This window comes from Magnolia sinica, chromosome 5 (genome assembly GCF_029962835.1).
Source record: "Magnolia sinica isolate HGM2019 chromosome 5, MsV1, whole genome shotgun sequence".
Classification (NCBI taxonomy): domain Eukaryota; kingdom Viridiplantae; phylum Streptophyta; class Magnoliopsida; order Magnoliales; family Magnoliaceae; genus Magnolia; species Magnolia sinica.
The window spans coordinates 2,659,712-2,672,633 of NC_080577.1; the positions used below are offsets into that span (position 1 = coordinate 2,659,712).

At 39.7% G+C, this 12,922-nt stretch overlaps 1 protein-coding gene across 1 annotated transcript; it reads right to left on the minus strand.

Moving 5' to 3' along the window:
* Window positions 1-215: 215 nt before the first annotated feature.
* Window positions 216-11,091, minus strand: LOC131245112 (plastidial pyruvate kinase 2-like). Its single transcript, XM_058244336.1, has 12 exons — window positions 10,712-11,091; window positions 9,117-9,398; window positions 8,450-8,615; window positions 7,611-7,745; window positions 7,358-7,468; window positions 7,163-7,251; window positions 5,428-5,490; window positions 3,953-4,128; window positions 2,434-2,536; window positions 2,170-2,318; window positions 1,206-1,314; window positions 216-537 (listed from the first exon to the last, which is right to left on the minus strand). Exons 1-12 carry the CDS (start codon window positions 10,949-10,951, stop codon window positions 430-432), a joined length of 1,731 nt encoding a protein of 576 aa, XP_058100319.1. The 5' UTR covers window positions 10,952-11,091; the 3' UTR covers window positions 216-429.
* Between the last annotated feature and the right edge of the window lie 1,831 nt (window positions 11,092-12,922).

Below are 12,922 nucleotides of genomic sequence, written 5' to 3' on the forward strand. Positions count from 1 at the left end.
GCGTGATTCGCCCCCTTATCAATTAGGTCCACTATGGAACAATTTTAACACAATCGATTTATTCTGGCAGACTTCTACTATGGAGATGATAAAGTATTCTTATATGAAGCTATTGACCGTATCTGATTTGATGGGGAGATGGTGTGTTGAGATGATAAAATTGGACTGGAATGGTCCAGTTTAAACTCCACTGAGTTTAGCTTTATATCCAAATCTGCGAAAAGCTCTTCAGCTTACATTCAAATAATCTACTTCAGAATGATAAACATAGGAAGCAAAAAATGGACCTCTCCTGACAAGGAGTTGTGGCCCATTAAACGATGGGCCTGCCGAAATAATATCACGTGGAAATAATGTTTTGATGAAACAATAGACCATGGGATTGGAGAGTACCCAGGGCGGTCTGGCCTCAGATGAGCTTTATACCTACTACACTTTCCTGACCTGGATGTTGTGGGTGGATTGGAATCGCCAGATGGGCTGTCTTCCACTCTGAACAAGAGCAACCTCTTCGCCTTCTTTCACCATTCCTTGCGTCTGAAAGAAGATGTAGCATACATCATTTAGAGATACATTCAAAAGTATTGGTCATGGCAGGTATTAAGGTATCTGCTAAGAGAACTGAAAATGGATAGGGCTGAAAGGCCTGGAAGGAGGATGAGGGAAGACCTAAAAGGACTAACATTGAGGTGGTGAGAAGGGATATAACTGCATTTTCAACTAATGAAGAAAGGGCCCTAGAAATTTTTTGGTGAAACAGATTTTGTAAAATCCATCACCAAATAGATGGGCCAAGGCTATGATGATGTATGGTCATGGGAGTGTCGATAGTAACACTCAATTCAAAACCCTAGATTTATGAGCTAATATTTTGAATGATCATGATGATGTTGATAGAATAGAACAATGACCCGCATCTTATAAAAGTTGATTGTCCAGGCATCTATTTCCAGCTACTAATTTGTGGGCCAACCCAACCATAATACTATCTATGGTGCAAAGAAACCAACCCGAAATTCAAAAACGTTGTTGTGCATTATTCAAAAGTCAGTTGTATGAATCGTGCTACAGATATTTGTGCCAGTGCATGACATCTGAGGCCAGTTTCCAGTCACTCCAACATGAGAAACAAGGTTCTGTGAAAACTTTTGTTTTTTGTATGTTTGATTAATATAAATGAGTAAATGGCAGTATGCTAAGGTTACCTGCAAGTAAGACAAGGCCTTGGCAAAGGTCTCTTCAGCATCGTTTGAGAATTGTATCCGTAGCGGATGCACACCTTGGTACAATGCTAGTCTCTGCCTCACTCTTTCGCTGCATGATCATCAAACGGTAAATGCAGTCAGCCCATCTATCATAGGTTGGGTTTCATGAGTTCATGACCTACTTCTATAAAATGATTCCTTGATTTGGAACACTTGTTACCAATGTTCGAAATCCCCTAATGAAGGATCTTGGCAGAGTCAACTCGGTTTAGCTGGGCTACAAGTACTGAGTCCATACTCCAATTTTACATTGAACTGGCTGAGTTGAGTAAACAACCAACATCTATAAACTGGCAGTCATTGTTGACATTATACTTTTCATAGGTAAGCCGGAATTGAACCCACAACAGTCAAGGTTGCACAAAAAAGCAACATCCAATAAAGAGTCCGAAATCCATGTTATGAACATTGCTTCTAAGATGTGGAAATGTGCTTGCATTCGTCAGCTGGATAGACAAAATGTTGACAATTTAAAGTCTTTAAACCAGAAACAAACAGTTGCTAATCAGCCTGCCCGACATACCACAACTAATGTACATGCCGGTTCTCAACTCAACATTACAAGGTTATGGTTCAAGGCATCATGCACGGCCTGTATGCATAAGGCTAGCAACAGGACGGTCCTGGGCTGGGCAACATTAATATTTTGAATAGGACCAGCCTGACCAGTTCAAAATCCAGGCCCAAACCAACCCAAGGCCCACCCTTGTATGCTCTTAATATTGTGGGATTAAATAAAAACAAAAAATTATTTAGAGTTAACAAAGAAATGTTATTTTCAAGGTAATGACGATGTGTGCATGCACTAGAGCAGCAAGAGCACTTGGCATGCAAGCAAACACTCTAACAGAAGAGGTAACAGCAGTAGCAAAATATGTCTAAAGACTGCAGGAAAGAGACTCACTCATCTGTAAAAGCAAATATAGTGCCAGATGGACGATAGTGGCTCAGTAGGATAGCCATGAACCCAGTTCTGGTGAAGACTACAATTGATGTGCCAAGGGTGTTCGACATCATGGTTGCATGATATGCGAACATCTCGCTCATGTGATTCTACAATACACAGAAATCTCCCAGTAAGCACTCAAGGTTCATGGTCAGCAGAGAAGAGAAACTAAAAGAGGTATATTAAAGTCAATTCAAGGAGAAGAATATTATGATGAATAACCTTGAAAACCTGTCCAAGATTAGCAGGTTTCTCTCCTCCCACCATTGTCGCTTCAGTCCTCAATGCAACTGTATGCATAACCTTCACAGCTTTCAGTGGGAACCTGCATAGAACCTTGATTAGTGATCACTCCTTTCAATTGATGACTCAATAGGAGTACAATAAACCGATGGGAAGTATAATGGCAGAAGCAACAACACATCCACAGTTAAATGCAAAAGCAAACATTTTCATCAGAAATGAACATATGTGATTGTTTATCCTTGGGTGTAACCAAAAGATTTCTGAAGTGCCATTTCCAGTTTTATATGCTGTATTAAAGAAACTTCGAATTGGATTTACTTGCCTGATTTCCCGGGTTTGTTTCAAGATCCTTTGTTTCACCATGTGGTTGTTTATTACAATATGGTCCTTGACCAATTACTCAGCATCATCATCTAAGCCTTATCCCAACTAATTGGGGTCTGACCCCAATTTCTAATTCTTTTTTTTTTTCCTTTTTCTTTTTGAAAGACGATTTTTATTTATTTATTTAAAATTAACAAACACCGAGAGGGCACAGAACTATACAAAGAGCGTGGAGCAAGCAAGAGGCACATTCAATAACCAGGCCCCTTGCTCTCAAAATAACCAACTCCGGAGTGACTCAAATTACTAAAGCATCTCCCATTCCTTCCTGAAACGCCCAGAGACCTGCCAAAAGACAAAAGCGCCACATATCTTTCAACTCCTTTCTAATCTCCACCTGTGCCAGGACATAAAGAATAACTCGATAGAACTAGGGGAGGCCCAACTGACCTTGAACTTGGACAGGACGCTATTCCACAAAAAAACTAGCTGTCGGGTAATGAAGGAAGAGATGATCTACAGACTCCGAATTTGGCCATACACATCAAACAAATATTTGAGAGAACATTCTTCTAGAGGTGCCATATCAAATGGCTCATACCGTACCATCAAAAGAAACCAGGTTGTATGTTACAATATAATATTTGTAATATTCAGAGCGAGCCATTACCTTTACAAATCTAGCCACAAAATTAAGTATAGGTAAAAGTTCAATTGTATACATGGATTAAAGATTGGCCACTTGGTCTGACTTGTTAGGTCCTGAGTAGAGTGAAGGCTCAACTAAGTCCAGCATATTTTCAATGTTGACTTCTGGTGCTTAACTGGATCAGACTCATCTGAGTTGAAAGAGTCTTCTATATGATTGTATATAATAACTTGGATGCTCTTTTAGAAACAGAGAAGGCAGTGCAGCAGTTACTGAAGACTTAAATCTGGGCATTCTATTATGATACATCATACATACAAATTCATGGTGCAGGACCAATGGACCATATGTGACAATATCACATGCCTTTGCTTTGTAGATGTAAATAATAGTCGAAACTGTGCGCTCAAATTTTTTTGGTTAAATAAATTCCATTTTCTACGAGTTCTAAATTTTCGTGAATATGTTTTTATGTTATATGGATAAAGGTGTAAGCATTGCAAAAATAAAGAGAATACATACTTCCCGTGAGCAGTTTCTCCGGAGAGCATGACTGCATCAGCACCCTCACGAACTGCAATGGCAATGTCTGAGACCTCTGCACGGGTTGGCGTAGGATGAACAATCATGCTTTCCAACATATTTGTCGCTACAATAACAGCTTTTCCCATGCTCCGGCACATCCTAATGATCTCTTCCTGCATGGAGAAGAATTCTAGTTTCTGTCAAAATTGTGATATATGTGAACTTGAATAAAAAGTCACGATGTCTCTGAGAAACAAATAAACTGAAAAGAACCAGGACAAGCCAAGAAACATTGCCTAGAAAATGATGTTATCTCGTTATCCTCTTTTCTATGAAAAACTAAATCCGATGGAGCATGGCAAAACTTTGGTAAAATGGGCCTAGAAAACGTAAAATATTACACACCACACACACGAATGAGCCCAATAATTTCTCGAGCTATAGTTTCTCTACATGCAAATGATTTTGTTAGTTATCAACATGCGGTGTGGAAGACAAGGAATGTGTGGGTTCATGGAAGTAAAGTACGCCCACTAACTGCTGAATACAGGTCAACATGTTTTATGCTCACTAAAACATGTTTCCGTGCTTATCAATGCCAATTAAATGATGCTTAGTTAACATAAATTTTGGTTGAATAAATTCGGGAAAACAGTAATGAGGAAGATGCAGTCAAACATCAAACAAGAAAGCTGCAGGGAAGAATTCATCATTCTCATAACAATGTCTTTTCTTGCATAATTAGATTCTTTTCTTGATCCTCATTTGGTTTCACCCTTGCTCAATGTCTTCTTCTTCTTCTTCTTTTTGGAGAAGTCACCCTTGTTTGATGTCAACCTAAAAGGTGCAGAAGGTCCAACAATTCTGACCACAAGAAAAATCAAATTCTGCTGATGCATCGGGAAACATGGAGGAGATTGAACTAAAAGATTACGCTGATTTCTTCTGTTGTGTTTCTGACTCCCTCCCCACCACTTTCATCGGCCTTCCTTTATGCATTGGGAAACCCTTATAAACTCGGCATTGTCCAATCTCCCGATCTATCAGATGTCGTTGTTTAAATGTCCGTCCTATATTGTGAAGATACTGGACAAACTCAGAAGAGACTTTCTCTGGCATGGAAAATCAAGATAGGGCCTTATGGAATGATTTGATAAAAGGAAAATATGGCAGATCAGATGGGGGATGGTGGACTAATAACACATGCAACCGTAAGATGTCGGCCATATGGAGGGACGTTCTTTCCAATATGCCCTGGCTGTGCTCAAACTGTTGACATAGTTGTTGTCTCATCCTAAGAAAACTCTTTTGATACTTATAGAACGTGAATTGCATGGATATATCTGAAAATTGAGCATCCAAACAAAGCACGGGTTTGGAAGGTGCATCTATAAGAAATAATGGCAATGACCCATATAAAATATCAAAGATAAAGGGGACTATTAAAAATTTGAAGAGCACAAAAAAATTACCTGAAGCAGCGGAACCTCCTCAATAGGGAGCTCAGCCCCAAGATCACCCCTAGCCACCATAGCCTACAAATGAATATGATGAAATTAAAAACTACAAAATAGGCAAGCAAAAACAATACTAAACAGGCAGGTTTAATATTACATTGCTAGAAAAAGTGACCAGTAAATGTTACAGTTGAGAGAAAACACCAAAACCAAAGCTGTTGAGTGGGTGGAACCCAAGTTTACCAACTATTAGATAATGTATTAGCTCAATAGATAACCAATACCAGGCCTGGGTTCATTCGCATATGAAGAAATGGAAGCCATTCAAAATTGGACCAGATCTGACTTCAGTCAGACACAAATACATACTACTTGTAAATTTCTACCCCTTTTTTTTTTTTATCAAGAAGGAGAAATTTCATTGGATTAAAAAAATTACAACGATGCAAGAATAGCTCCAGAAGAAAAATATATCCTATATGCCACTGTTTGAACTTTCAGCACCCAAAGAGTGATGAGATGTAGCCTAAATCGACGAAAACTGTTTTTGCACTTTTCTTTTAAATGGTAAGATAAGGACTTTTATTAAGAGAGAGAGAGATAAGAGTAACAACAGAGGGATTGATTCCCAATAAATAGTGACTGGAGATTAGTCCCAAGCCTCGCCAATCTATCAGCTGCATCATTGTCTTCCCTGTGAGAATGATTGTGGACGTTGCCCTAAATAATTTGTGGACGTTGCATCATCATAATCTAAGCCTTATCTGAATTAATTGCAGCCGGATACATGAATCATGTTTCACAATTCCACTCAGGGGCATAACCTCAGTTAGACCATAGGTGATCGAGCCTTTTCTTACAATTGTGGGCGCCTCATGCATCTGAATAATTCCATCATTCCAACCTGCAGAGCCCCTCACCTTTAGCACATTGAACCAGTGTTTCCATATGCCACTAGGACGATGATCCCACACAAAGTGAATTGCAATAGGCCTTCTCGCATCCTCAGTGACCTCCAGCCACCCTCTTCTAAGAGCATCATGGGAGACCCCTCACAAATTCCTTGCACATCATACCACCCACTCCTGCCCCCTGACTCACACTTTCCAACTTAATCATAAAACCCCTGTTGTTTCGTTATTTCCATAACAACATTCACACAGCTCAAAGAGACAATCTCCAAAGAAGTTTGCCTTTGCTCAATATATAACCAATATTTTATGTCTAGATCATCTAGCCATGGAGGAAGGGGACAAACAGGAGTGGGATCAAATAAGAGTGGCCAAAATCAGATAGGGGACAATTTTTTATGGGTTACAAGTTCTACTAAGGAAAAAAGAATATTTCGATTAGAGAACCGACAAAATATTTTTTTTTAAAAAAACTAAGACTTGCGTCTCATCCCAGAAATGAGCTGCAGTTTAACTCTTTCAAATCAGAAAGCACAATGCATGGTCACAAGACTTGTTTTATGCAACATTAATAGTTGAGAAGCATAATAGATAAAAGGTCTGGGCAATATGGAAGTTTGCTCCATTGCCGAACCAAAACATGTTCATTGTCAGTTGTCACAGAGGAAGAGGTCAGACTGTTAATGAACCAAAAGATTTTAGTTCTAATAGATGTTCTAGATGAAAGCACTAATTATAATGCAATCTATTCAACAAGAATGATTAGCAATGTTCCTGTAATCTCTTTGTTAGATTTAAAATCAAGTTGAGGATTGCAATACAGAGATCGATGTAATTACCCCATCTGATGCAGAAATGATAGAATGCAGATTTGGTATAGAGTCCGCACTTTCAATTTTGACTGTCACATGTATATCAGCACCACAACCTGCGAAAGGATTAGGAAAGGAACTTTAATTGGCACTGAAAGAAAACTTCACAACCAGAATTACATTTAAACATAAATCTAATTGAGAAGTATATTGAATACTTACTTCGAAGATAATCCTTCAATTCATGAACCACCTTTGCATCTTTGACGAAGGAAACAGCATAAAAATCTACTTTATTTTCAACCCCAAATTTAATGTCATCCCAATCTTTCTCTGCAGCAAATAAAAAAATGGTTTATCTGCATTTGAAAAGTGATGATGCTTATCATCTGTTAAGACCTTCTGTTAGGGGGAATAGTGAAAGCTGATTCTCTGGACATTAAGAATATATGATTTGACAGACTCATCATCTCACCGGTGATGGATGGCAGTGTAGCACTTTTTCCTCGAACATTCAGATGCCGTCTAGATTTCAGCTCCCCTCCATCAACTACTTCACATTTCACCGACTCTTCTGTCTTGGATTTCACCATTAATGACATCATTCCTCCTAAGGAAACAAATTAAATGTCAGTTATGCCAGATAATCATAGCAGCCAAAACTTTCATCGTTAATGCTTCATAACCACAACTAATAGATGTTAGGCTTGTAGACTCAAATGACATGGAAATAATGCACTAACCTCTACTTATAGGTAATCACTATCAGCTTAAGGTGCTTTATATATAATCATTAGGGATAGAATGTCCAATTCTGCAACTACCTAGCAAAAGGAAAGCTGAAAATCCAGACAACTTCAAGAAGAATAATTGGAAAATTATATTTTATGTTGGAGTATCAGCTTCACCTCTGCAGAGTGCTTGTGAAACGTCGCTCACCTGTTTATCTAACTAGTTCTACTAAGAATGGTTAAAACTTGCAATGAAAGAATTTTCAATGCCTGCCTCATCTTTTGAGCCGTACATTCAATAGCTTGTATTACTGATATTAATTTATAACATTGTCAAAATCAAGAAGATCAGCAAAATCGCCTTTTCTTTTTTTGAAAGGTAACAATACGATAACTCACACACACTACAGTCTCCACCAGCTCATCTAATGAGCAGGAGATGCATATTCCATTGATTTGAAGATAATGTGATATCTATTACTAGAAATTTGTCAAACACACTAGAGGCATGCAAGATCCATGGTTTCTCTGCTGCATCCTATTTAAGAAAAACCAAAATGTAAGAGAGGGCATTTCCACGTACCATCAACGAGAATCATGTCGCCAACTTCTACGTCATTGACAAAATCATCATAATTCACACTCACACAATTTTCTGTGCCAACTCCTCTTCTAATTGTGAAAGTGAATTCTTGGCCAGTTGTCAATGTGATTGGCTGTGGCAAGTCACCACTCCTAACTTCTGGACCCTGCAATATAAAATACAGAGAATTACACATGAGAGAACAGTTAGACGGCATAAGAATTACATGAGCAGCAGCCCACAGCCTTTGTAAAATGTCCACGCGCATGCCACTAAATTGCCATCTTGGATCTTTACTCCAAAAGAAAGCACGCGGTCCACATACCAACAAACAACCATTCAAAGGATCACGCCATCAAATAGGCCAATACAATGCAGTAACCAAAACCACCATTCACTCTAATACACTGTTTGATTTTTTCTGCTAATGGGCTGAAGGGGGATGACCAATGATAGATTTTAAAAGCACTCTCCCAATCTTAGTGCCAACTAATCGTATAACAACAGACAAGATTCTCTTATCATTGAGATAAATGCATAATATGGGGACCATAATTCTGGTAGCATAAAATGGAAGTGCCCAAAGTTGATAATTACTGATCTTAAACTAAAGATTTTTCTGCAACACAAATGCTGCAAAAAGAAACAATGAAAAGATAGAACCTGCCTTAGTGTCTAGCATAATCGCAATCACATTGTCCTTTGATTGAGAATTGTATTCTTTGACTAGGTCGATGACTTTCTGATGAGACGCATGGTCTCCATGAGACATATTCATTCGGGCAACATTCATCCCGGCCTCAGCTAGCTTCCATATCATTTCTCGAGTGTTAGTAGAAGGACCTATTGTACACACAATCTTTGTCTTACGCCTAACGCTTGGCTTCGACCACATGCCTACTGACATTTCCCCGAGCTGCTGCATGCCTCTCAGAAAATCCTCATCTCCCTGATCAGCAAGAGCCACCAGATTAGCAAATAAAATTAAGAGAGGGAGAGAGATAAAAGCATAAAGAATGTGGGGATATGCCTCTTTAAATGGAGGAGTATCCCCATAAACAAATTATCAAAATAACAACCGTGCAGCTGATATAGATTACTGGGAAAAAAAATAAGGCACCATAATGAAGGACGGCAATCAATATAGTCAAGCTTGCTAATAACTAGGGATGTGGGACGTGCAATGCATGTGGAGAGAGAGGAAGGAAGAGAGGAATTTGGTATAGACGGAGGGAAAATTCGCGCTAGAGTTTGGGGAGAGAAAAAGTCGGCAGCGCCTCTGGGTTTTTGTGGGTGAAATCCAAGCTGTCTGACGGACACCAGACACAGTTTTAAGCTCCTTCAATACCCTTCATCTTTACTTCAAATGCCATACCATGCACTTAAAATAGTCGAGGTTTTCCATCCAGGAAAACTAATTGTGGCGGCAAAAATGTCCAAGACCTACTTGCATTATATCGTAAGAGATATAAATGGAAGAGATTATGTTTTTGGGATAGTTGCAAGTAATGAGAGTAGAGTGAATCTTTGATCAACACTCCACTAAACCATGGCATTGCCACTGCTACAGCTGACTCGGTCTTGAACTTGTGAACTAGTGACATGGCAGGGCCATTGAGAATGTGCAAATTGCTTTCCCATTGTTAGAGACTGCTATTTGGAGTGACTCATGTGCACATGCCAGAAGCACTGCACACATCCGAACGTGGCACACATTTGTAGGCCTTGGCTGTTCGTCAGGTGAGGGTCACATACAAGTTGGATGTCAACTGGTGGCGGTTCTTTCTTCTAATACTTTGCCCACGATACAAGTGGGCCAGCCTGGTTTATGTGCTACACCAAGGGATTCACCAATGAATGTACCAGACGTCGCACATGTGTGCCACTTCAGCATGTGCGAAGCACTCATGTTTAGGCAGATCAACCACACAGATTCGCAAATCATCATTGATTCTAAATACTACTATAGAGATAGAGAAATCTAGTGAGCTCATGACATTCCTATTTGGCCGCAGAGAAACATTGTACTATCACTGCCCTTCAAAGACCAGTTAAATACAAAATTACAACTACAACCAGCTTGAAAAAAAAAGGGGGGGAAATCCAGCAGAAGATGAAAGACAAACTCTAGAATCGCTATTAACAGCCGAAAGACAGTAAAAGAAAACAAAATATCAAAATTACACATAATCATTCAACTTCCAGGGTAAAAAGAGTAGCGAAAATCTTCGAATTTTTGAGAAAATGAGGAAGTCATATGACCTTCGGGACATCTTTGGGAGACACGGGAAGAATTTCAGGCTCTGCTGATCTCTTTGCTGCCGCGACCAGGAAGCTGCTGCGGAACAGACGGCCGTTATTCTTCTGTTGCTTTATGCCAAAGACCTTGGACGGAAATCTCGATGGCCTGAGCTTGTCGACCAGGCTCTTGCAGTTTCCAGATTCAGAACTAGGACAGAAAACGGAGCCGTTAACGGATCTGGTAGCTACTACCTGCGCCATTTACAGAGAAGATCTGCACACACACAGAAAGAGAGAGAGAGAGAGAGAGAGAGAGAGAGAGAGAGAGAGGAATTGCAAATGACGGAGCTGAGCTTTTAAAAAACAAAGAAGCCTGGCTACTGCTGCTGCTTCGCTCAATTGGAGAAATCGCCGTTTGAATTGGACAAAGAAAAGAGGATGATCGATGGATTGAATTACTCCACTGTTAGTTTTGCACCACTTAAAAACGGTGGTGACTCCTGTAACGTACACGGGACTTAGTTGTTCGGAAATCAAGACCGTCCAAATTACTGAGCCAACTGTAGATGGAGAAAAAACGTGATTAACAATCCTATTTTCTTCTTCTAATTAGTTCCGTTCACTTATTTTATTTTTAACCATCCATTTGATTGCATTAATTGAATGAATAGGATTGCTTGATCAGTGTGATCCTGTTCACATACTCCATCCACAATGGGACCCTGATTTTGGAGGTCTGGATAGCTGTATGTCAGTGCCACGTGTGAGAAGGATGAGTCACCGCTATTTTCTGACTGGTGTACAACTAACACAGGAGTTTAGCCGAGGCAAGCTTTGTTTGTATCGACCGCGTGGGGCTTCGTCTGTCTTCTTGAGTTCAAAAAATGGGCAGATGATACGGTAGACGCAGGGGAACCAGAATATTGTAGATCTATCTCTCTACAGTAAATGAAGAAGAAATAATGTATCAATCAAAACCATCCACTAGTGGAATCTATAATGGATTTCCTTCAAAGAAACTTATTAGAATGCTCTGTTATTTACTTTTGTTCTATTTCACCTCTGAATCATTAACCGTTAATTTCTTTTATTTTCTACAGTTTCATTGAAGTCCACCCATTGGACGGAAAGGATCATTCTGTTTTTGTGTTTTTTCTACCAATTTCAATTCACAGTAGCATGTACTAAATGGACGGACCTGATTAATATATTATCTTTTCATGTGTGCTACAGTGACATGGCTCTACCATATTCCCGTTCCTCCGGCTCTAACGTATCTTCTCCTCGTAGAGTTTGCTATTCCTCTGTCACATTTTGGGATGCAGCGTGTGTCGATAGCCACTGGGGCCCACATGGGGAATAATAGAATGATCAGAACCGTCCATACTGTGGAATCTATGCTAGTGTAACCCCTAATATGAAACATTAGTCGAATTTACTTGAATTGTTGATTATGACCATCACTGTCTATGGACGGTTCAAATGAAAAGGAAATTAAATGGATCTAGAACAATGAAAAGGAAATTCAATGGATCGCATTCAACTCTGAATATCAAAGGTTAGCGTCATTATTGAGGTGTGATTATGGGATGATGGCCTATTTACTATAAGTAACGAGAATGTGGACGGTTCAAATCATGAGATCATCTCAGCACGTGGGCCCCAATAACTGGCGACGCACGCTCGACTCTCAGTCTCAACAGAGGCAAAACAAACTCCTCCCGGGATCCGCGGAGCGAGTAGGGTTATATGAGACAAAAAATGAGATATAACCAAATCTTAAGTCGACCACGTTACGGAAAGAAGTGTTGAATGACCGTCGACCAATAATAATAAAAGTTTTGGATTAAGCTGATCTTTGTTTTTTCCCTCCACCTGGGTCTTTATGACCTAATCAACAGATTGAATGTCAAATAAACAGTACAGTAGGCCTCAGGAGGATTTAAACGGTGGATATCCGATCAATATTGTTTTCACGTGGTGTGGTCAACCGGAGATTTATACCCTTCTCATTTTGAAATAAATCCCTTAAATGATATGTAAAAATGGATAAATGAAATGGATGAAATACATACATCATGGCGGGCCCACGGAGCACCGTCCACCAGCCACGGGGCTGGTGGCAGGGGAGTAGCCAATTCGTTTCCTCCAAAATCCACCCTCTCCGCGCAGGATCTGTACCCGTCATCATGTGGCCGTCAGGGGAAGGATCGACCAAGGACCGCATTCCAC